This window comes from Opisthocomus hoazin, chromosome 1 (assembly GCF_030867145.1).
Source record: "Opisthocomus hoazin isolate bOpiHoa1 chromosome 1, bOpiHoa1.hap1, whole genome shotgun sequence".
NCBI lineage: Eukaryota > Metazoa > Chordata > Aves > Opisthocomiformes > Opisthocomidae > Opisthocomus > Opisthocomus hoazin.
Window position 1 is genome coordinate 50,432,742 of NC_134414.1, and position 24,253 is coordinate 50,456,994.

The window sequence follows — 24,253 nt, forward strand, 5'->3', positions numbered from 1 at the left end:
ACTCATCAAGGTTATTCAGAATCTTATCCGTGTGTAATAAGTTCTTTTAAGCTCCTGTTGGTTTATTGCCAACTAAAAATCAGCTGCTGAACTGAAATGAAGTTGTTAATTACCCCCTTAGTAAAATCACTTTGTGTGCTTTTCAATTATTAATATTTGTAGCTATACAGAGATTAAGTTTGTGGGGGAGACGGTTCAAGGTGCTTAGTGCTGTATGTCTGCCACAACAACTGTAAGAGGTACTCATGGCTGGAGGAGGTTTTGTGGGGTTTTTTATTTTGCTTTGGTTTTTTTTAGGAGCAGGTAAATATTCTTTGTTCCAGATAAGGGGGGGAGGGGCGACCAACCCAAACCAGAAACACTCTGTGAAGTGGGGTTTTCCGTTTTGAATATCGTCATGTGGACCTTCTGCTGTAACTCATGCCACAGTCCCAAAGTTTGTCTCGCTTCCTATCTCCTGTTGATTTCCTTTAGAGGCGACTGTATTAAATTCAGCATCATGCTGAATTACTGTATTGCTACTTTTTGCTGATTTCCATTTGTGTGTGTGCGCGCTGGTGGATTTGAGCATTCGTTTCCAGTAATTTGCATAGGGTGTTAAATAACCTGATTGCTTTAGTGGCACCCATCGGAGTTAGGAAATTGCCCAGCTGGGGTGAACAGGAACATCTCAACTCAGAGCTGCTACAGCAGCCTGCCTGTGTTGCCGGGGAAGAGAAATTTGAGGTATCTTTTCTGTGGTTATGGAAATTATCTAGCCTGGGTTTCAGTGTGATGCTTTCCTCATTAGAATTTCTTTTTGGTGGATAAGGACTTATAAAAAAATGCAGGTAATTGCTCAAAATAAAAATGAGCTCTTTTTGATTTTTTTTTTTTTTTTATGTTAGGAATTGGATGCTTAAATTTTATTTCTCTTTGTCAAAGTGTGGAGAATTCTAGATCATCCTCTCCCAAAATTTCTTTTCCCCTGTATGTTTGTTTTAGCTTCTGCGTTGTTTTGAATAAAGGAAGACGTGTGGAATTATTAAAAACCGTATTTTTGTATAGATGTGAATTAAAATTATCTGACCAAAATGTTTGGACTGGGGGCAGAGGGGGCCACAGGAAGCCCTCTGCCCTCTCCTGCTGTGAGGGCAGAGACCCCCACCAGAGAGGGGCTGACCAGGAGTGGACCGTGCAGCAGGACCATTCAGCGCTGCTTATGAATCTTCAGCCTCTCTTGTTACCCAAGTCTCGGAGCTCTCTCAATGTGCTTGCTGCTTATTTTTTCTTTTCTTCTTGAAGCCTAGTATGAAGGCCAAAGTGGAGGTTGGTTAAAGTACCATTTTATAGCTCTTACTTTAAAATATCAGATGATGCTGAACTTCTTTTTTAATTGTTGCTTCATAATGATTAAACACATTTAAAGTCAAGTTAGAGCAAGTCATTAATTACCGTAGGGAATTTTTGAAGTCCAGAATTTTTTTCTCAAACTTGAAGAGCTTGAAACAAGCGTACTCCATAGGTGCCTAAGAGCAAGTAACTTGTATTTCCTGGTGAATGACAGTGCCAGTTTTAAACCTCTCTCACTGCTCCTTTTAGGATAGCCCAGAACTAAATGAAATAAAAGGCTTTAAGCTTCAGACTAAAGCTTTGACTGAGTTGCTCAGGATGAAAAAAGAAGTAGTAGGTGTGTTCTGTTTCGTGGATTTAAAAAACAAACACAAGTAGTGTCTGTCACTCCATTCAAAGCAGTTTGATGTCAGGAGAGCTTCTCTCCTGGAGCCAAACTTTCATAATCTTTCTGGAGCTTTTCCCCGTATAATTTCATTTTTAGCTTTGTTTGGGGAGTGTTGTGATCTCATTTGAGAGTTTAAGGCTTTTCCAGAGGCCAGAACTACAAAGCTGCTGCTGTCCTGTAACCCTTCGTGCAGCCCCCTGTGATGGAGCCCGACAGCCGAGGACTTGCTATTTCCCGTAAAACTCAGTGGGAGCAGGAATCTGTCAGTACAAGTCTCTTGCCTCTTCAAGGCGCGAGGCTGCCATTAAATACAGGAATCTCTTTAACCATAAAAATTGATGTTTAAATAGCGTTATGCCTAATCATATTCTTCTTTCCCTTCCCTCCTATTGACATTGTAGGAAAAAGGCTTGACAGTGACATCTCAAGCTAAACTTGCTCCTCAGGGGCTTCGTTACCAGCAGAAATGTAGGCACTTGTTTGAAATCTCGGGAAACTGAAAGGCCCAAGCTGTAGGCTTAAAAAAAAAAAAAGAAAAGTTGTTCTTGTCTTCCTGTGGGTATATGTATCAGGCTTCCTTTTCAATTTGATGTGAAATACTATATGCTGGGTTTCAGCATTAGATCTTGAAATCATGTTTAAATTAAACGCTAGTAGTCAGATGAAAAGGGCTTAGACAGGCTTTACTTTGTTTTGGTGCTCTAGAGCTAATCATTTACAAATTGCTGAGCTGAGGGGCACAAATTAATGACATTCCAGTGTCTTAAAATAGCCCTCACTATGTCATACTGAAAAAATGCGTGTTTGGTGTTCAGATGCTATAAATTTCACAAATGTTTCATTTATGTGAAAAAATAGGATCAAGGCCGAAAAGTGTTGAGCTGATGGTTTGTGTCACTTATTTTCTGTTAATCTGAACACTGCTGTGCGTTTCTGAATAGCACAAAAGTTTTTACAATGCTTGCAGAATGACTATGAAAAGCTACAAAGAATTTTCTACCATGGTATTTTTCATATATAGTGTTTTGTTTTTTTTTTTTCTTTTTAGTAGAAATGTTGGTGTCACAAGTTTACTCACAAAAACCTTTGTTAGCCAGAAAAATGTTTACTGTTTATTCTAGTTTCACTTTGTGCAAAGTTTTCAGATTTCATGAAAACAGCAGTCTTCCATTGCAGTGTATGGTGACTTCCCAAGGATTCAGAAGGTATTTTTCAGGGATTCGCAGCTTGCCATTACAGTGTTTATATGGGAAATCTTTCATTCCAAAATATTCAACGTTGTTTGAAAATGGCTTATATTTTTCAGAATTGTTTTATTGTACCCATTTTTTGATTTGGTAAAAAGTGTTTTAGGTAGTTACACTGTAGACTTCTTCCTGCATGTAGGCAAGAATTTTAACAAGCTTTTTGTTGGTTTTCTTGGATGTTATTTAATTTTCATTTGCATCTTCAAAGCCATTGAATGAAAGATGGGCCACTCACTTTATTGACCCCAGATCTGTCCTTTGATCTCTATTGATAAACCAAATACGAAGACTGACAGTCACTTTTCATAGGCGTATCTTTTGAGACACACCTATCTGTATGAATTTGGCACATTGTAAAGTGTATGTAGCCCTGACTACTATAATCTATGTTCAAACAGAACCTTGGAGGACTACCTTGCATCTACCAGCTTTTGACCTCTGTTTGGGATTTTTTTGAGGTTCTTGTGCCAGCTGTCACCACCACGTGGTCGTAAGGCCTTGGGGTCATCTCAGCTTGCTGGGTTTCTGTGAAACCTCTCTGAATTCAGCGATAACATTGCACAGGGCTGCTGGAAGCAGCAGTGGTACTGGAATTATTCGGACTTGTGCTTTCTCCAGCACTGGGTATAGGCAAAGGCATGTCCATGCTGCCGGCCTCAGGCAAGGTTATGTGAGGGCTATGCTGGACGTGCTGTCAGTGCACACTGGAGAGGATGGGGTGGACAACAGTGGCCATTCTTGTCTTTCCACCCCCCTATTTCTCAAATGTGAGCACAAACAGCACATCTTCCAGGGTTCTCGATTTTTGTCCTGTGTTTCTTCCTTTCCTTCCTCTGGCAGCAAGGCTTTGTGGGGTTTTGTACCTTCTTCCTTGAGGTGGTGAAAACTTGATTTTCTTTTCTTTTTTATGTGTGTGTCTAAAATGATGCCTTGAGCAGGTGGATTCATGTAGCACCTGTGACCAAAAGCTACAAAATGCAGTCCAGACCTGCTTTTACTTTTAATGTTCCCTTTCAAAACCCATGTTTCTGTTATTTTTCTTATGTGGCTTCTGGAGGTTCTTCAAAGAAAGAAGTAGCTGTAGCTGTTCTCTCCGCTGGTACCTGCCCCATTCCCACATAACTCTGTCATTGGAAGTGCCCAGGAGGAGCCCTTTGTCCTTCAGAGCTTGTAGTTCAGTCGTTACTATTCGATCAAGGCAATCTTCCGTCAAGGAAAGGGAAACCTGAAATTTTTTTTCGTTGTCTTGACACCATCATGTAATCTCTGTGGAGATGTAGAAAATGCCAGCGGTGCATAGACATACTCAGCACCACCACCTTGCATTCTCCTATCTCTCTGCAGGCATCACCAGTGGTTCCAGGGCCGCAGGCCACAAAGGGAACCCATCTGGACCACCAAGAACTTCTCTAAGCGATGTAACACTAATAACCGTGCAGATGAAGACTGGTCAGTTCCTTCCGCCCTCATCCCCAGCAAGTGATGAGAGTTAACAGGCTATACAGAGGAATTTATTTTGGGAACAGAATTCATTAGAGAACATAAATCGGATGCAACCAGTATGTTAGCCTTTAAATTCTAATAAATCATAGTTCCCTATGCAACTTTTACCATAAAATTAGAATTATAGTCTGGTGTTTGGGTTATATAAGATGGTATAAGTGCTACTTAAACTGTGTGTCTTCAGAGTTGGTAATTATCCTGATCTGCATAATTATAGTTACTTGAGGGGGGAGTACTTGTGTCTGTCCCCCTCACCATGGGTATACAGTTTTTCTTTTTTGTTGCTTTAATAATGTTGGGTCATAGTAGGCATTATAGGTTTGAATTTCTGACTTGACACTTAGAGTATATATCCTAAAATAAACTGATTTATGTGTAGACATTTTTTTGCATCTAGGTTATCATGTGTTTTGAGCAGTTGCTGTGAAGTATCTCATTTCCAAAACAACACCAAAACTCCCCCCGAAACTCACTTTGTTCTGTCTTATGCCCTACCTCCTGCAGATGCATACTTGCTTAACTAGGGATTTTCTCTTGGTTTGGTATTCAGATGATGAGACTGAATGAGTAATAAGGTCTTTCATGTGGAAATTGCATATATGGCTGGAAGGAGCTCAGAGGTCGTGTAGTTCATGACTACTCTCTTGTAAGACCAGATATTCTTATACTTAGACCGTTCCTGGCCCCTTTTTTTTTTTTTTTTTTTTTTAACCTCTGAAAAAGTGGCAAATTGGTCTCTGGTACATAACTTTTATGGTTAATTTTTCTTCCCTAATATGCAACAATCTGCTGCAAATTAAACTAATTAATGCAACTTTTGCTTTGATAAACTTGGAAAAGAAGTGTTCCCCCTCAGTCTCGTCTCTTCTTTATAATAACTAGTCCTCATGCTCTTAAGCCTCTTTTCATTTCTTGTCTTGAGTTGCGAAGCATGCAATAGCATGTACCAAACTAAGAGCAGGACAACTACTGCACCAACACAAACCAGAGAATAACCACTTAATGCAGTGGAATGCATAAAAGGATGTGGGGGTGACTGGCTACAAACTGAGGTCAAGTCTGTTGTAAAAAAAAAAAAGTTAACATTGTTTTAAGAGGTACAGGAATATCTTACGTTGTGTTCAGTTGCCATCTTTTAAGAATAAGATTTTGTAACTAAGCTCTGCTGTTTGCTGATGACAAAACTGGGAGGAGTGGTGGATACACCAGAAGGCTGTGCTGCCATTCAGCGAGACCTGGGCAGGCTGGAGAGTTGGGCAGAGAGGAACCTGATGAAGTTCAACAAGGACAAGTGCAGGGTCCTGCACCTTGGAAGGAACAACCCCATGCACCAGTACAGGCTTGGGGTGGACCTGCTGGAGAGCAGCTCTGCAGAGAAGGACCTGGGAGTGTTGGTGGATGACAGGTTGACCATGAGCCACCAGTGTGCCCTGGTTGCTAAGAAGGCAAATGAGATCCTGGGTTGCATCAAGAGGAGTGTGGCCAGCAGGTCGAGGGAGGTTCTCCTTCCCCTCTACTCTCCCCGAGTGAGGCCCCATCAGGAGTACTCTGTCCAGTTCTGGGCTCCCCAGTTCAAGAAAGATGAGGAGCTACTGGAGAGAGTCCAGCGGAGGGCTGCGAGGATGATGAGGGGACTGGAGCATCTCTCCTACGAGAAGAGGCTGAGGGAGCTGGGCTTGTTTAGCCTGAAGAAGAGAAGGCTGAGAGTGGACCTTATAAATGCCTATCAATATCTGAAGGGTGGGTGTCAGGAGGATGGGGCCAGACTCTTTTCAGTGGTGCCCAGCGACAGGACAAGGGACAACGGGCACAAGCTGAAGCACAGGAAGTTCCAACTGAACATGAGGAAGAACTTCTTCCCTCTGAGGGTGACGGAGCACTGGAACAGGCTGCCCAGAGGGGTTGTGAAGTCTCCTTCTCTGGAGATATTCAAGACCTGCCTGGACAAGGTCCTGTCCAGCCTGCTGAGGGTGACCCTGTTTCGGCAGGGGGGTTGGACTAGATGACCCACAGAGGTCCCTTCCAACCCCGAACATTCTATGATTCTCTTGCTGAACTGTAGACTAGTGCTCCAATTTAGGACTAGAACGGCGAAGTCTCTTCTCCTTCCATAATGCTCACACAACTTCTCAGTTTGGGTTTATAAGTAACATGGTTGTGGTCTGTCACCTAGTTCTGTAGGGAACACACTAGAGAGTCCTGGAATTTGAAATAATTTCTCTTGGGTCTAGTTTAGGACCTTATCCCTGTCTGATGTTGTACCTTAGAAACCTGCTCTTTACACATATAATCTTCTTCCTACCATCACATAATGGCCTTGTAGTCTCCTTGCCTAGACTGTATTTCCACAGTCTGTCTGTCTTTAAGTAAAATAGTATGGCTTTTGGGAGTTGCACAGCTTAAGTGCATCTATAGCCCACTTACTGCTTTTCTTCTTGTGTGTCAGACCACTTAATTTACCAAAGAAGAAGAAAAGAAAAAAAATTACAGGTGAGTTTTCAAACCAAAGTGTTGTCTCCCTTCCACACAGCTGGCTTGGTGGTGGTGGGGAATCAGCAATGTTTAGTATCCTTCTGGAAACTGAAGTTGGAGAGAATAGTCTAAATGTTATTCTAACTTTTATTCTGGTTTCTTCGCATGTCTTCACACCTCTAAAGGGGATTTTTATTTTTAATTTTTCAGTCAATGAATCCTTTCTAGCCCTTTGAGTTGAAGGTAATTGCTGATGGCTTACAGCATGCTCTAGAACACAGAAGAACTTCAATTAAGCAAATTCCTCCAGGCCTTGCCATCTTCAGCACTTCTACTCCCAGTGGTTGTTTTCCCAGCCCCATGCTTCTCTGAAGGATTTCACAGCTCTTTAACCAAACATAGCAGCTATCTTGTCATTAACTATTTATTTAGCTTCGTCATGCCAGATCTGTCCTTTGTTTTTCTTTTAGCGTGGCCATAGAATTTCTTCTACTTTTTGGTTACTTTTTCACTTTAGCTCGCCTGACTCTTTTTATTGTCCTAATTGGATGAATTTTATTCACTTCTATTTTTGCTATTTGGTTTCTCAAAGAGTTCCTGTTTAATCATACCACTGATCGGTTTAGGCTATTCAGTTTCTCATCATACCTTTGATAGAATACAAAAATTAAACTAACCATAGTACTTTACAGATTTGGCCGAACACCTACCGGATTCTGTAATAGCCTTTGAAACAAGAAATAAAGTTTTGAGTCCACTTGCAAGGTACTACTGAGTAGTCTCTATACGCAGGCAGCAGAAATGAGGCTTCATTTTTGTATTGTGCAAAACTGTTGTTGTAATAAAACTTTTGAGTGGGAAACTGAGCTGTCTTGGCATGCCTTATTTAAAGTAGTGCCATATTTTAAAATATCAATTGCAATGTTAAAACCTGCAGGACTCTCATGGTAATTTGTCTAACCCATTGCTTGGCAGTCTAGGTATTGGTTACTGGAGTTGCAGTAACGTTTCCGGGGCCCCTTTCTGTTTGAGTTTCCAGCAGATGGTGGTTGCCAACTGAAGGCGAAAGAAGACATGTGAGGATGGCTGCTGGAATGGAGGGTGTGTGTGTAAGCGAACAGGCTGTCCTGTGGACGTCTGTGCGATGGAGTAAGGTGCCATGCTGAGTTTTAATGATGGTTTATTCTGTAGTTATACTTGAGGATCCTTTTAAAATTCAGCAATTTATTCACATGAGGCTGTCACATTTCCTGCTTTTACTCCAATAAAGGTGTTTATGGCCGATTTCCACATTTGTCCCAGCAGAATCTTCAATGATTAAAAAACAATAAATCACATAACTATATGCATGAAGGTGAAAATCAAGTCATGACATGTAGACAATAGAAAAACCCACGTTAACTTTAGTATTGCTGGTAAAGAACACAGTTATTAGTGAAAACAGAGTGATTTTTTTAGAAGCAAATACTGTCAAAGAACTGAATGAGACTATTTCCTACGTGTGGCTCTAAAAGAGGTAGGTTCTTGGTGTGAGGATGAACTTGCTGATTTGAGATTAAGGTCTCTGTCCTAGCTAAACATAAGGATGAAAAGAACATTTGGTGCCAAAACACGCATTGGTCACTGTGCTGCTGTCTTTCTATTCCTTAGTCAAAAGTGTTATCTGACTGGGAGATACAGTCTTAAATTCATGCTGTTTATAAATATTTGATCAAATACTTTATCCTCTTCTAAGCGATGGGAAATCAGTGAGCCTGGTGGAAATAATGCAAGCTGTAGGTGCAGTGTTGTTTTGAAGTGTGTTAGGTGTTACAATGGGAAAGGAAGAGTAAATGTTCTTTGAGCATTTGTGAGAAGTACAGTAAAGGTCCATGCCTGAATCTGGAAGATCAGGATCTGAGAGGAGACTTCTTAGCCAGGAAGGCAGAGAAGTTTAGAGGTAGAGCATTGTGGTGGACACCCCCTTGTTTCTTCGTTTCCCTTCTGAGTGTACCCGTCGCTTGAAAAGTGGTGTTTTTCTGCCTTCAGAATCTTGCCAATCAATATAGTCATAACTATTCAGATTTACACTTTCACTGACGTTAATGGAAGGGATACTTAGAATATGATTTCTTTACTAACCAGCACTGTCATAATTTAGTATAGACTCCTAGACTTGTATGTAATTAAGAGAGCTTGCTAGTCTATTGTAGAACCCTTTTGTAGGGAAAATGCAACTTTAGCTGAAAAAAAAAGTGCTGCCTAAAAATAGTTATTTGAGTAGATTCAGATTAGCGATAGTCTGTATATGGGTGTGCTTGGTGGCTTTGCTGGTATCTGTCATAAAAAGCCTAAAACAATGCATCCTTCAGAGAAATAAGATTTTGGGACAGTTTGGTAGCATATGTAGAGGTCAGATCCTAAAAGAACAGTGTATTTATGTAACAGTCAAATACGCAACTTATAATAAATGAGAGAATGATAGAAACATGAGGGGGAAAGAAAAGCTTGGACACTATTTTTGCCTCACGGTGTAAAATAAAAGTGATTTTCCTATCATTTCTTTACCCTGGATAATTGCAGATACTGAGAATTCTTACTCAGCTGAAGTCAGTGTTTTAAATAAAAAATGATTGTCAAAATAAATTCCACTTTATAACAGCAGAGGTCAGAATATGTTAGGAGATATGCGAGATCAGTTCTGCGGTGACACCCAGATTCTGTGTGAATTCACACCCAGTATCAATGCAGGCTCTTCAACTGAGGCTTGGAGAACGCTGGCCAGTTTTTAATAGCGCATTCATGGTTATATGCCTTATTAAAAAGGAGTTGTATATATTTAACACTTTAGGTTTAACTCAAGATAGACTTGTGTCTAGCTTTTTCTGGATACACGTTCCCCTGTCTTATTACATATCACAAACAAAGGAAATCTTTAAGCAAGCAAATATTAAAAAAAAAAAAAAAAAAAGGTGTATCGGGGCAGGAGGAAGTGGTGGGTGATATTTCTCCTTTCTGTAACGATATCTGATGCAAGAGAACTGTTTGTGAGAAGATGTGTTGCTCTCCCCATCTGTGTTTTTTACCATTTAATTATAGAGAAGGCTAGAACTCCTTTACTCTAAATACGAAAGTGTCCTCCCTCCCCACCCTGCGAACGTGCTGACATACCTGGTACAGGTCACTGTCAGACGGAGGATGCTGGGTGAGGTGGACGACCAGTTTTGCTCAATGGCGTAATTCCTTTGTTAGTCTGTAAACATTGTGCAAGTGGTGTTTGAATGCTTCAAGCTGAAGTTAAGTCCAACTTTTTTTGTTCTAACAGAAAATATTGAAGAGGACATGTGTCCAATAAAAGGCATAATCTTGTGATGGCCCCAAATGACATTAAATCTTGCATCGGAAATAACACAGATGATACAAAGTACCATTCCTTTCTCTCTGGAATTTTGAATTAAAAAAAACCCCAAAGACATCATTCTGCTTTGATAAAGCAATGACCTAATGTTAAAAGCACTTCCTAGCTTTGTTTTTGTTATGGTAGGAAAAGTGTCTTCAACTGCTGTACTGAGCTGTAAATAAAATGGTAAAAATTTTCATGTAGAAATGGTGATCATGTACCAGATTAAGCAGCAGCAGAAGTTGCCATAACTTCATGTAATATGTATGGAGGGAAATCTTTAAATTGAAGGCAGTCTATGCTTTGTCTCAGTTGCTAGGCAAAGCTTCAGACATTCGTGAAGTCTGCATGCCCTGGAAGGCAGCTGGGCATAGAAACCATTGTGGCTCAAACCTGACGTGCCTGAGGCATCTTGCCTGTGGTAGAAGAAAATCTCAGTCTTCCAGGACATAGATATTCTCTGCAGGTGGAAAACTGTGTGGGTTACTGATAATATTTCTCCATTTAAAGCATGGTTATTTTTAAAGACAATATAAAGTTTAGGCTGGAGACGAGAAGTGCCCAAAGTATCTGCATCTGTTTGTAATCCAAAAAGTGCATTTTTTCCATGGCTATAAGGTACAAGCGTAAGCTTGCTAAATGAGTGGCTCAGAGTAGTCTTGGAAGACTGTGTTTTATAGCTCTGGATAGAACGTTTTCTGGTATAATTTGTTTGCTTGCATCTCGGTGCTTTTCTTGTGTGTTTTGTGTGGCTTTTTTAATTGCCATGGCTGTATCGCTAGGGGAGGTTATGTGAACCAGCCCACTACAGGTTGGAACCTTGCTGGTTTTTCTACACGGGACTTAAGGGCGGTGTCTGTCTGAGAAAGGATGTGTCGGCTACATGCAGATAAATAATTTAATATACCATTGTCTTTTTTCAAGAGGAAGAGAAATTATTTTTTTTTTTTTTTCAGCAATGTGTAGCTTTCTACTGATATAAAAAAAAAATTGGGTATTGAGGATTCACACTTTAAATGCTTAGTGGATTGAATATGGAAACTGTGGGCTAAATTTCTGCCTCTCCCTTGCAGGGTATGGAATTGTTTACAAAGAGTCACGAACATTTCTGCAAGGATGTTGTAACAAATATAAGCAGATTATAATTGTATTCTGTAATAAGGGGGAGATTGGCTGCTTTTGACTAGTAATTAAATCCTACCTCTGGGCAGGGTACATAACAACCCTGTGTAGCTGCTGTGGCAGTCAACCTTATCTTGGGCTCCTCTAAACACACCCAGGTGAGGAGGCAAGCACTCTGTCAAACCAGTTTGGCTCCTTAAATAATTAAATGAGGAAAGCTACATTTGCAGAGGAGCAATAGAATGGCTGGAGGAAGTGTCACCCTGGAGGTGGTTGAGCAACACTTGGGTTGTGTGGATGCTCAGCCTGGATCAGGAGTGGAGTGGCAACATTGAAAAGGAGAGATAGGAAGAGGGAAGCGTTGGAAGAGTTTGGAAAAGCAGCAGTTGTCACTCGTGGCTTCCCTTCTGGACCACAATCTCTTGTCCCTGCTCTTCTCCTTAATTCTTCAATTAAAGTGCTCAGTTACCCCTGCACGGGGCCACCAATGACTGACAGTTGCAAATGCTTCTGCTGTCTGTGGCTTTGCAAACCAAGCAAAAGAGTTCCCCGGAGAAAAAGAGTTTGCTAGTGGTGTATTTGGCTTAATACTCAGATGACTAGAGTGAAACGTTCAGATAGGAAAGACAGATGACAGGGCAGTGTGGTGCATAAAGAGGAGCCTTTTTATCTCCTCTTTAGCCTCTAAGTAGGGTGAAGTCCTGTTTTCTGAGGTCGGTGGTAGCATGATCCCTGTTTTCTGTTAGCAATGACATTTTATTTTTGTAAAGGCCAATACATCTCAAACAGTAAAGAACTTACATCTTGAGGGAGGAAAAAATATATAATTATGAACAATGGGTGAGTAGCGTATGCTACTGTTCAGAGCGGTACCATGTGTGCTGTGGGATGATGGAAGCGTCTGGAAGGAGGCATAGCTGGAAGAGGATCCCCTGAAAAGCTGAAAGCTGTGTCATCAGGCACAAAACCACATACGCTTCACAGTTCTCCAAGTATCATAAAGATGCTTCAGTAACTTGCTACACGTTCATCAAATACTCCTGTATATTTATATCCTTTTATTTGAGAGCAGCGTTCATGTTTTAGAACTCCTTGAAAACATTATCAGAGACAACAGTTGGTCAGCAAAACTTACTGAACCTAAATGTCCTTATTCCTTTGCCCACATTGATGTTGTGCTCCTGTCATCTTTTCAGATGCACGCCATCATTTTGCGGCTCCTTTGGACTTCGGTTTCCTCGGTAGTCATCCTTCCTCCTCTGACTGCAATTATTTAATTTCTTTGCCAGAGGCAAGGTCTTTCATCTCCTGCCAAGGAGAGGGACTACATATAAGCATGAAGCCTCTGGTCATGTGTCGTACCTGGCGTCTCTCATTAGATGGTGCTGCAAAGCAGTGGACACGTCCTCTGCCGTCCAGCGCTGTAATTTAGGAGCTCATTACCTGTAATGCAGTGTATCGCTACAAGCCTTGGGAAATGGGGCCTTCAGGAGTCTCACTCCCACTTTAGTAATTTGGTGCACGTGCATTGTATTCCAAATATCCCAATGTAATTATTTGTGTGTGTTTATATTCCTTTAAATTTCCGATAAAAAAAATTTCTTAAGAAAACCAAAACCACAACCCCCCCCAAAATACTATTTTTCTTGATGTCATGGTTCTATATGGCTTTTCCTACTGCTTAGTCACTCTCATTTCTTAAAACTTTAATGTAGTGTGAAAAAAACCCATCAACTAAACTTAACAGTATTCGAGACCTTTACAGTCTTGCTTATATTTTGATTTGAGCACATTATATCAGTGGAGTTCTCTTAAGCTAATCCTTCCTGCTGAATTATTCCAATTTAAGAGAGGAGCATAATATTTCTACAGCTGAAGTCAACAATAATTTCAGTGACTTCCACCTGATGACTTATTTCTACATAGTGTTGCTAGATAATACTGAAATTTCTAAATGCTGTCATTTCAGCGCCGCAATTAAAGCCAAGTGCCTTAGTTTGCTGTTTTTTCCAGACTCCATACATGACACTAATTACCTTTACGGTGTCTTTTGACACTGTTAAGTGTTTGTTTCCACACAATTTCTTTGCTCACTGTCCATCTGTTGCCATGTTAACGAGCTAAGTAAACATGGTGAAATGGCTTGGAAACCTGTGGGTGTAGAAGGAGACAGAAAAGTCAGGGACTGTGGGGACAGGAGGGAAGATGCGGCGAGAAGGCTGTTGGTTCCCCAAACCCTCTGTGTGCGCACGTGGGTGTAGGAAAGAAGGGGGGGGGGGTGGACTGTGAATGTTTTTGGCTGAAGCTGACTCAAACCACGTCTCAGTATGTGTGCTGCTCAAAGTACTGCTTCCAGGAAAGGCTGAAAAATTTAACAAGATTGACAAATCTCCAGTAATAACAAGAACGGACTTCCATGCATGAATAACCTCGCTAAACACGTGAAAGCAATTGTATCTAAAGTATTTCCCTCTTGTGTGCATATTGTTGATCTGATGCCTTTCTCCTTCTTCTGCTGACCATAGTTTCAAGACCTTGTGGTTAGATAGATCCCTGGTTCGCTCGTGGCACTGGCGCTGCCCTCTGGAGAACCACGCATACTTACAATATTAGAAAAATCAATTAGATACAAATCGACTGCTTTGATCCTGGGTATAAGAGATAACTGTAATCTAGGGCAGAAGTACACTCTGGTTTTGGCCATTTCATTCAGTATCTCCTCTATTGCTTGGCCACTTACATAAATAATCCCAACAGGGCCCTGTTTGCAAACAGCAGCAGAATTTTAGCATGTTTTTCTTAATCAGTACAAGCCAAGGTCTCTCCAATAAAAATAAATAGCGATGAACTGAAAGCCTGTATTGAAACTTGCAGCATATAATCTCTGACCTGAAATTACAATAAAACTGAGCTATAAATTTAGGAAGTGCAAATATCAGAAGGCTTTTTATAGCTTGCATTTATCTTTCCTTCTAAATGAACAAGAACAAAATGTTTAAAGATTCAATTACAGTGAAGTGGAGACATTACTTAAAATACTAAATATAAAATAATAGATTAAAAGGTTAGACAAATGTGATTTTATGTCTAAGTTTGTATTTGCTTTAATCCTTTCTTTACATTTGCCCTAGACAAATACAATTTTAGTATCACTAACATTTTATCTGTTAATATTTCAAGTAGTTCCTCTATTTCAATGGAAGCTTATAAAAACTATTTTTTTTTCTTGTTCTTTGGAAACCAAAGTGCTGCAGTTGTCATAAACTTTGTTTTCCTCCTTTACCAAAAGAAATGGTGTAGACAGTTTTTTGCATAGAGGTTTCCAGGGTGTGGGATTTTTATTATTATTATTATTATTATTATTGTCTGAACTTGGAGTTCTTTGTGAGGGCATGTGGCTGGCCACCCCATCGGTCACGTACTGCCTGGCTGTCAGGGCCCTGAATCACTGGGTCTCTGGGTATGTTAAGCCTCTCAAGAATCCACACAAAGTCCAAACATTATCTCTCTCGCACCTCCAGCGTGCTGTGGCCCCAGCCCTGTGGTGCCCTTCGATGGTGCTTGGAACCCCTGGCTCAATTGCCGTGGTCTTTGTGAGGCTGGGGAGAGGCGGTGCGGTGTGAGAGGGAGTTGCATGGGGATGGGCTTTTTTCATTTTTAATACTGTAATAAAGCACAAAGTCATCTGAATGATTGCAGGACATTTTCTAAATGCAAACCCTTCACATGGGCATGAGAAAGAGAGTGGGAAAGGAGGCTGTGGTGCTGCTTCAGGACAGCAGGAAGATCATGGTTTTCTTCTGTGACTGGACTGCTCAGCCATCCCTCCAAAACCTGCTTCTGTCTGTGGTGTGTCCATGTCTTCTCACAGGTCTTCTTTTCTGAGCTGCATTGTTGCTGGTACTCTAGACTTTTTATTCCAGCATCCTAAGGGAGATGTTGAGAACGTACTGATTTTCTGTCCAGGGCAAGCTTTTGTATGCCCGAGGTGGACGCTATGTAGGAGTCCAGCTGAGACACAGCTATGCACAGATTTATTTATCTCTTGATCAGTATGGAAAGGCATTAACAACTTGAGGTCGGGTAACAACCAGTGCAGTGCTGAAGAGGTAGATGTTTCAGAAAAAACATTACAAAATGGTATACGGAGTGACTGACTTTCACAATGGGCAAATTCAAAATTTGGCTGGCATGAGAGCATGTATGTTATGAAACATGATCATTGGAAGATATCTAAGCAGTGAAACCGCAATCTCTGCTCGCTAACTCTTCTGTTATCTCAGTCAGTCACTTCTCTAGAAACCGTTCCTTCATAATGCTTGTTCCCTGGGTATGTTTAACTTGTTTCTTTCTGCCATAGGAAAAAACCCTCCAAATTTAGTACACCACCATTATACTGTGAATTACTTGGAAAAGACAACTTTCAGTAAATCAGGTTTTTTTGCATGTTTATGGAATTCAGTGGTTGCTTTCTGGTTGTTTCAGGAGTGAACTGAATGTTTGGATGTTTGTTTTGTCATGACTACTTTATCCTTTTCCCTGCTTAATTAGGAATATTTAAGGTTAAGGGACCCACCGCCACCCTTCTACTGCCGCCACCCACTGAACTAGTATGGAGCTCAGCTGGCAGATTTTAAAATAATAATAATGTTACTCTTCTGTTGTCTTGGGAAGTTGTATAAATATCCATTTTATCTAACTGAACTTACTTACAAATACATGTGAGAAAGTAAATCCATGGTTAAAGTTGAAATCATAGAGGTTTTTTCCAACCTTAATGATTTTATGATTCTAAGATCATCAAGTCCAACGATCAACCCATCACCACCATGCCTGCTAAACCGTGCCCTGAAATGCCATATCTACACGTTTTTTGAACACCTCCAGGGATGGTGACTCCACCACTTCCCTGGGCACCCTGTATCCAATGCTTGACAACCCTTTCGGTGAAGAAATTTTTCCTAATATCCAATATAAACCTCTCCTGACGTAACTTGAGGCCATTGCCTCTCGTCCTATTGCTAGTTACTTGGGAGAAGAGACCAACACCTGCTTCACTACAACCTCCTTTCAGGCAGTTGTAGAGAGCAATAAGGTCCCCCTTCAGCTTCCTCTTCTCCAGACTAAACAGCCCCAGTTCCCTCAGCTGCTCCTCATAAGACTTGTTCTCCGCTGACTGTTCACCAGCTTTGTTGCTCTTCTCTGGACACACTCCAGCACCTCAATGCCCTCCTTGTGGTGACGGGCCCAAAACTGAACACAGTACTCGAGGTGTGGCCTCACCAGTGCCGAGTACAGGGACACGATCACCTCCCTACTCCTGCTGGCCACACTATTCCTAATACAAGCCAGGATGCATCACTTAGGATGGCAGCTTTAGAACTTGTGTGCATTTAAACTGTTTACAGAACTAATAGTTTCCAGATAAACCAGATGTACCTATATAATCACAATAAAATGTGAATTTGTTTTTTTCAGAGGTTCCTAGTCATTCAAATTTCACTTTGCAACTTTTACGTCCTACTGGAGCACCTACCTCCATCTAGCTTACACTGCCTATCTCTGCATATACAGTGAGACCTTTTTTATCATACAAAGCAGTGTATGTTGGTTTTCTGGTTTGACACCTGTCAGTACAGTCATCAATATAAACAACAGTAAGCTTTTTCATCTTCCTTTTTTGTGGGATGATGTTGGGAGGGCAGAAAAGCTCAATTGAACTGATTGATCCCAAATGTTTATCCTTGCTCTTTCTGCAGTGTTGTTCCACTGAGTCGGGGATTTCCTTAAATATTGGAAGAAAGACATTACTTCCATCCTTCAGACTGTGTTTCTATATGCAATTTGACAGAAGAGCTGAAAAAAACAGAGCGTAAGCAGCTGAAGAGCAGAGATCTATGCTTCTCGCACTTAGCACAGCAGTAATCATATCCTTTCTTGCTTGCTCCTTATTCATTGTTCTTCTTCATCTTTTGTAAAAATGTAGCTGTATGTTATTTCAGGAGTCTTGGCATGTCTGTCAAGAAGGCACACCGCAATAAGACCCCATCATTATGCTGATAGAAAATAACAGTAAGACTTTTTCAATAATTGACCATTTCCTTTTATAAATGTCTGTTCTGCTTTGTTATCAAAGGCAGTTTTGGCTGAAGATTGAAAAATTTCCACATCCTCTGAAATGAAATGATGCCCAGGGATTTGAGGTATGGGGTTAAACAGGAGAGTACAGCTTTGCGTTGGGCAAAAGATCAGGAATTATTCCAACTGAAAAACATTAGATTGTGGATATGAAGGGGAACATTCATGCGGTCGAGCATAAGTGATCAATGGGAAAAATTTTCATCTCCTTCAGCCTTCCTACTTTTGCTGTGCAGTTAGATTATACAGCAGATATCTTCATAGATATTTTTCTTCTTATTTCCAGCCACCTCAGCTCTTTTCCTCCTTGGAGTTGTGCCTGTCATGGTTTTTAGCAATCAGATGTGAGGACTTGCAATGAGAAGCTTCCTTTTGTAGATATCCAGGCCTTGCCCTTGACTTCTGTGAAGTTGTTAGGCTGGGCAGTGTCATAAGTTTATTGCTGGACATCTGACCAGGAAAGCTTCTGTGGGTACCAGCTGCTTGAGCACTTTTTGACCTCTTGGGAGTTAGTTGGACCGTGAATTAAATCGTGGTCGGAAGGGAAGATAGCACCATGGTTCCCTCTATGACCTTGGCTGCTTTGGACCTGGCGTCCCTCCTGCTACCAGAAGTGAAATGCCAGCAGCGTTCTCCCATAGGTAGAAGATATGAATGTCCATTCTTTCTGTGCATCGTCCCAGGGTCCAAAATTCAGGGACACAGATCTGCTTGCGTTAAAAATGAGCTGCTCTTTTCTACCACTTGACCTTGAGAAATGTAGTAAACGCCATGGTTGGGCTGTTTGCAACTCGAAAGGCTGTCTACCCAAATGGCTGATTTTGCCACTTGTATGTTTGTGTACAGCAACCCTCTGAAAGTGGTTTCTACCATCCACTCTTTGGGAGGGACTTGCATAAATCAATCGACTGTTGGAGCAAATTGTGGCAATGTTAGGGGTTTTTTGGTCTGTTTTTTTTTTCTGAAAAGAAATTCGGAGAGGAAGAACCAGTGGGGAGGAGAAAACTGGACAGGAAATCTGCAAAGGCTCAATGCCATGAGCTTCTTACTTCAAAGCATAACGGCAGCATTTTTGACAGCTACCACATACGTCATTCAAGGACAAGCTCATATCCCGCATGGCATTTAAAAACTACTACAAATAGCAATGAAATGGGGAGGCAGGACTTTGGGTAGTGCATCTGAAGTATCCTATGAAGCAGCTACTCATTGTCACAGTCCACAAGAACCACCAGTTCCTACAGGAAAAATCGCTACTGCTGTTATTCCTTTTTTTTTGTTTGTTTTTTTTTTTGGTGTTACTCTTCCTTTGTGACAGATCCTAAAAGATGAAATCTGTGAAGCTGAGGTAGAGCCTGTCACTGACAAATGTATATAAAATGCAGTGGACTTGAAATACCATATAAAAATGTCATGAATCTACTTCCAGGCTCTGCCAAACCATGCAGATGCTAGAGCGTTGGGAGCTGCTTAAATGTTTGCTTGTTGGCTGTGGGTGCAGCGTGTATATCTCCTTCTGCATCTTACAGTAACAGTACTATTCTGGAGTGATAGATTGGATGAGGGCGGTTAGAGCCAAACGAGTGCTGTAAATGAAGATGGGTAACGCTGGATTGCGTAAGGATGGAGCTATTTGCCGTGTAGTCTGATCCAGGTTTTCGGTGATTGGGAAGTGGGGGGAGGAAAGGCCGTTAGTAAGGCAGTAATTCGGACATTGATGCGTATGTGAGGTGATCTGCCAAGGCAGGCACTGTGATGGCAACTGGCCGGCATAGCCAAAATTCTGTAATGAGGATGGTACTGCAGTGTCAGATGTGTATCGTTGTCCCAGTTCCCTACAGCACATGAACAGTCCTCTCTGCAGCATGATCAGCTGGGCTTTTCTTGCTGCAGGTTGAGCTGGGGACCCAAGGTTCATAAATCAGTGTAGTATCCTTGAAGTTGCCATCTGATTAATTGCTTTCCCTGTGAGATCCTTGCATGAGCCTGCATTACAACTGTTGCTATCACACATGGTTCAGTATCCTTGAGTCTTCCATGCCCAACCTACGAGACTGCATCATAGAGCGGCGCGCTTCATGCAGGTGCAGTTAACATTTCTCTTCAAATCAGCGCGTGGGGTCCTTGCATGGTTTGGGATGGCGTAGCCTAAGTGACACGGTGGTTGAGAAGCTCTGAACGAGATGGAGAGAGCGGGGCTGGCCAGCATGGGCTGCAGAGCCGGCTGGATGGTGAGCATGTGGCTCCTCTGCAGCAAGGCATCGTTCAGGTCGCAGGCGGGGCGTGATGCAGTGATGGCTCCTTGTTTGTGAGCAGCTGGTGCTTTTGTGGTGGAGAATCGGTTAGCCCGCATGCCTGCGTATGTGGTGTGCGTCTTGCATTGCGTGGGGAGGGTCTGGCTTTGGTGTTTGCACCACAGCAAAGTTAAACTGAGAAACCTGCCAGTCCATTGCACTTTGAGCTGCATGTGGTGGTGTGTATGGGAAACCAACCTACTTGAAAATGTTTCTGTCCTGCAGTAGAGCTGCCTTTCTGCTAAAGCCGTTCAAATTGGTGTAAACCATGGAAACAACTTAACATGAACTCCCTTAGCGTTTTTTATTTTACACTGAAAAAGCTTTCAGCTTTGAACAGCTTTTAAGGCAAAGCAGGCCTATTATGATCAGCTATATTTGGCCTCTACTAGGACAAGCCAAAGAGATGTACTCAATGTTAATTTTGGTACTGAGGCGTATAATTAGCGTATTCTTCTGTGCCGTGTGCTTTTTGTTCAGTCTATCATGATTTCAATGTCATGCCGTCTTCAGAATTGTTGATCTTTGGTTATTTCTTCTTGATTAGCCTTCTCCTACAGGAATCACAGCAAACCTGAAATTAAACTAGCCCTCTGTGTGTGTGTGTAAGCATTTTTAAAATGTCTGAATTTAAGTAAAGACTTGATTTGCATACTGTTTGAAGTAAATTGCTTGGACTTGGCAACTGCAAGTTATCAAAGTATTAGGGGGCGCTGTCTTACAAAAATAAAATCACACTGTTTTATAGCAGCAATTAAATGTGATTTTGTGATATAGCCTTTAATTATGTCATTGCTCTCTTTCTATCAGAAAAGCGGAGAAAGAAGCAGAATACATTCAGCTGAGTGAAGGAGAGAAAAGAGACATAATTTGAAAAGGGATGTTGTTCAAACATGGATAAAAATTGCTTTTGCAAGATATTTCCTTTATTGTTTGGTGCCTCACATGGCCTAAGTGGTTGAAAAATTGTCCGAAATCAATTATGCCTATTGCATAAGAGTACCACACCCAGTATAACCAGTTTTAATGAATTAACAGTGACTCACAAATCACAGACGTTGTTTGAAGATGTAATATCTCAGGGTGGGATTCACTTTGTTTTACTCAAGTTCTTAAAAGTCAGGGAACCCTGAGCCAGTCCGCGGCTTTCCATTTTTCTGATGATACCTGGTTCCTATGTGGGCTCTGGTAGTTCCAGCTGAGCTTGATGCCTTGCAGTGGGTACAAGCCAGATGAAAGTCCGTGCTGAGAAAAGTCCTCAGTCTCTGTACAAAAGCAGGGTTTAAAATGGAGTACTTATTTTTCTGACATCAACAAATTCAAGGTGTTGTGCAACGTGGAAAACATCTCAGTTTCAAGCCACCAGTATTAAATTCTTCCTTGAGAATACATCTTAATTACTTAATTATTAGTTATCCTTTAAAAGTCGATATTAATGAAACCTAGCTTTGCAGTACTGATGCTTTTATTTTAATGTCAACAAACCACATAGTCGTCAAAATCTGCGTGTCACAAGATCGGTCTGGCAGCTTCATCCTGTCTATCAAATCAGTGTTGATTGCCACAGTGGCTGCACAAATAACTTAGTCAAAATGCTTCCAGTGTAATGTCCTCTAAAGTAATTTTAAGAAGTCTGCAAGTCTCATAGTAGCGTTTACAACCTTGTAGTCAAGTTGGACTCTCTTGTTGTTCAAAGATGGCTCCTGGTTACCTGAGGTCATGTGCCTGAAGATTTTGTGGCACTCAGAAATGTTCCACACGCCATTTTGGAGACTGAGGTGTTGGGTTTTTTTGTGGAAAGGACCACAAGACACGCTGTGAAAACGTGATTGTGCACTGGCTGCGTGGCACTCGTGTTCCGGAGGGGCTACGCTGAATTTTAATGTGTCTTAAGTGGCGCATGCTCCTTGACTACTTGAGAATAATTTTTGAGGAGCGATCTCCTTAGCTACGCACTGCAATTCTAGGGTTGTTGTTTTAAAGGAGTTGCAGCGTGAAGGTTATTTGTGGATATATAAGACATTGCAGGTTTGGGGTGCGCCCAGCTCCAGGTGAAGGAAACATCTCGCCATCTATTGCGTGCATGACGTACCAGTGGGCTGTCTATATAAAACCAAATATTTGGACTGTGTAGCCATGTAGTTGCCAGCAACAACTCCAGAATGAGAATAACTTCTGGGACTCTTAAGAATTGATTGTAGTTTGAAACTATAACCGTAAAGTTCGACCCCTGTCCTGCGGTCCCTGTTACAGTACAGGTTTTCTGTATGACATGGTAACTTCAAGTTTCTAGCTTGCAGAATGAAGGGCTTAATTTATAACCTGTATTTCCTATTGCCTAGGGAACACAAATATTTATATTTAAACTTTCAGTGATGTTACATTGACTAGTTTCCTCAAAGTTTTTTGCACTGAATATACACATTTGGAAGCAAAAGACCATATTTATTAGAGATAAGGGCAATTTTCAGAAGTTGTGTTTTTAAGTGATTCTTGGAAATCATATTACTAAGATGCAACATCTACTCTCCTGTAAGAACAGGCTGTTGTTATAGGAATATTGTGTAAAATGCAGTTCTCCCAGGGAATTGCCATCATCCTTTGTCGTTGTTAAAAAGTTTTTGATGGTGTGGCGTGGTTTTTTTTTTTCTTTCCCTGAGTTTTGACATTTTTCTTACCTTGACTTGGTGTGCCATTGTTCTTTCTCTGTTGTGATTTGTTATATCCTCCAAAAAAAAATTGTACACACAGAAGAAGATTTTTGTAACATCTAATGTTGTCCTCAATAGGGAGACTGAAGTCACAGCTTTTGAATGAAAGGAGGACTTATATTAAAACTAATTGCTGAAGTTGTAGGATTTCTGCTGTTAGTATATGGGCTTTTTGCAATTTGGAAGAAAATAATAGGGTGACAAAGTAGCAGATGCTTAAAGAGCCACAACCTCTCCTTTGCTCTTTTACTGAGCACAGCTCATTTGTTTCACTACTAATTTCCTTAACTACTGTGGTAATCGGTAGCTTTGGTCTGGACACACGCAGGTTCCACAGCACATTTAATTGTGTGCCTGAAGTCCTGTGCAGTGTCAGGGACTGTCAGGATCCCCAAAGGGAGGTTCGTAATTAGCTGGTGACTCAACTTGGTGACCTCTAAGCTCTAATAAATAGCCTTCCTTGTGTTTGATTTATATACCCAACTGGGATAAAACCCTCTCTTTTGACTTGCGCGTGGGTTCCTAATCTGGGTGTTTAAAAAACTCTGCCAGATTTGGTCCCTTCGAGGGAGATGGGCAGAGGAGAGATCTAGTAGGAAGAATCCAAGTAAGTTTAGGCTTGAGCAGGGTGCTGCATTGATAGTCTCGTTTGAGGTGATGGGAGTTAATGCCAGGAGCAAATCCTTTTTATTTTTGTGGAAAACAATTTTACTGAAAACCTGTAGGCAGTGCTTTTGGCATTGGGTATCTGAAGTCCTTTGTAAGACATTGGTTTTGTTCACTGCTTTTCACTCTGAATATAAAAAGTAGTCCCATTAGTGTAGTCCTACCGCTTGCTGAGTGATGGGAATTGATGTGCACGTGGTAATACAGACTTGCTGGAGTGGTTCTTTAGTCACGCTGCCTTAGGTGGAAGTGGCAGGGAAAAAAACCCGATTAAAATACTTTGTGCTGAGTATTGTGAGTATACATGCTGTAAAATGAAGTAGGAGATAAAACGCTTTTTCTCTTTTTTGCGCTTCTGTTTGAAATTTATTTTATGCTTTTCAGTGTGGCTGGTGTTGCTTTAGAAAGTAACAAGTATTCCCACAGAATTCAGCTGCAGATTGGTTTACACTAGAGGAAACTACTTGAAGATGTTGGATCTGACTTATTTTGAGGCATAAAGAACTCTTTTTTTTTTTTTTTTAAAAAAAAAAAAAAAAACAAAACAAACAAATAAAACACAACTTAGTTCATACTATTAATCTCAAAAGAAAAAAGTGGTGAATTAAAAACTGGTGGTGTGTTTTCATGTGGTGTTTTTTTTAGTACTACTTAGATATTCTTGCTAGTCCTAATTTTGTGTGCATGTCCAGTTCACTCTCTGTTCTTATTTTTATAGACAGTTACTGGGAAAAGCTTTGGGACCGAAGACTTTCGAGCAGCTCTAGAAAATGGAGTCCTGTTGTGTGAGTGAGTATTGACTTCCCTATGCAAAAATCCTTCAGGTTAACATCAGATGGCCTCTTTCCCTGCTGGCCTCTTCTTTTAAATTCCTTTTGGAGTACTAGAAATACTTTGTAATAAGTAATTTTTCCTTTTTTATCTGTGTTTTTTGTTGTGGGAAGGTCGATCAGCTTTCAATCATCTCAAGATCCGTGTTTCATGTGTTGTCCTACATTCTC

The 24,253-nt window shown here is 41.0% G+C and overlaps 1 protein-coding gene across 7 annotated transcripts in view; it reads left to right on the forward strand.

The window, feature by feature from the left end:
* Positions 1-24,253, forward strand: part of LMO7 (LIM domain 7) — a 135,774-nt gene that overhangs the window by 12,445 nt on the left and 99,076 nt on the right. For all 7 annotated transcript variants that reach the window (XM_075423129.1, XM_075423198.1, XM_075423138.1 and 4 more), the window contains exon 2: positions 23,971-24,041. In XM_075423129.1, the coding sequence (XP_075279244.1) occupies positions 23,971-24,041 (71 nt within the window). The remainder of the gene's footprint in view (positions 1-23,970; positions 24,042-24,253) is intronic.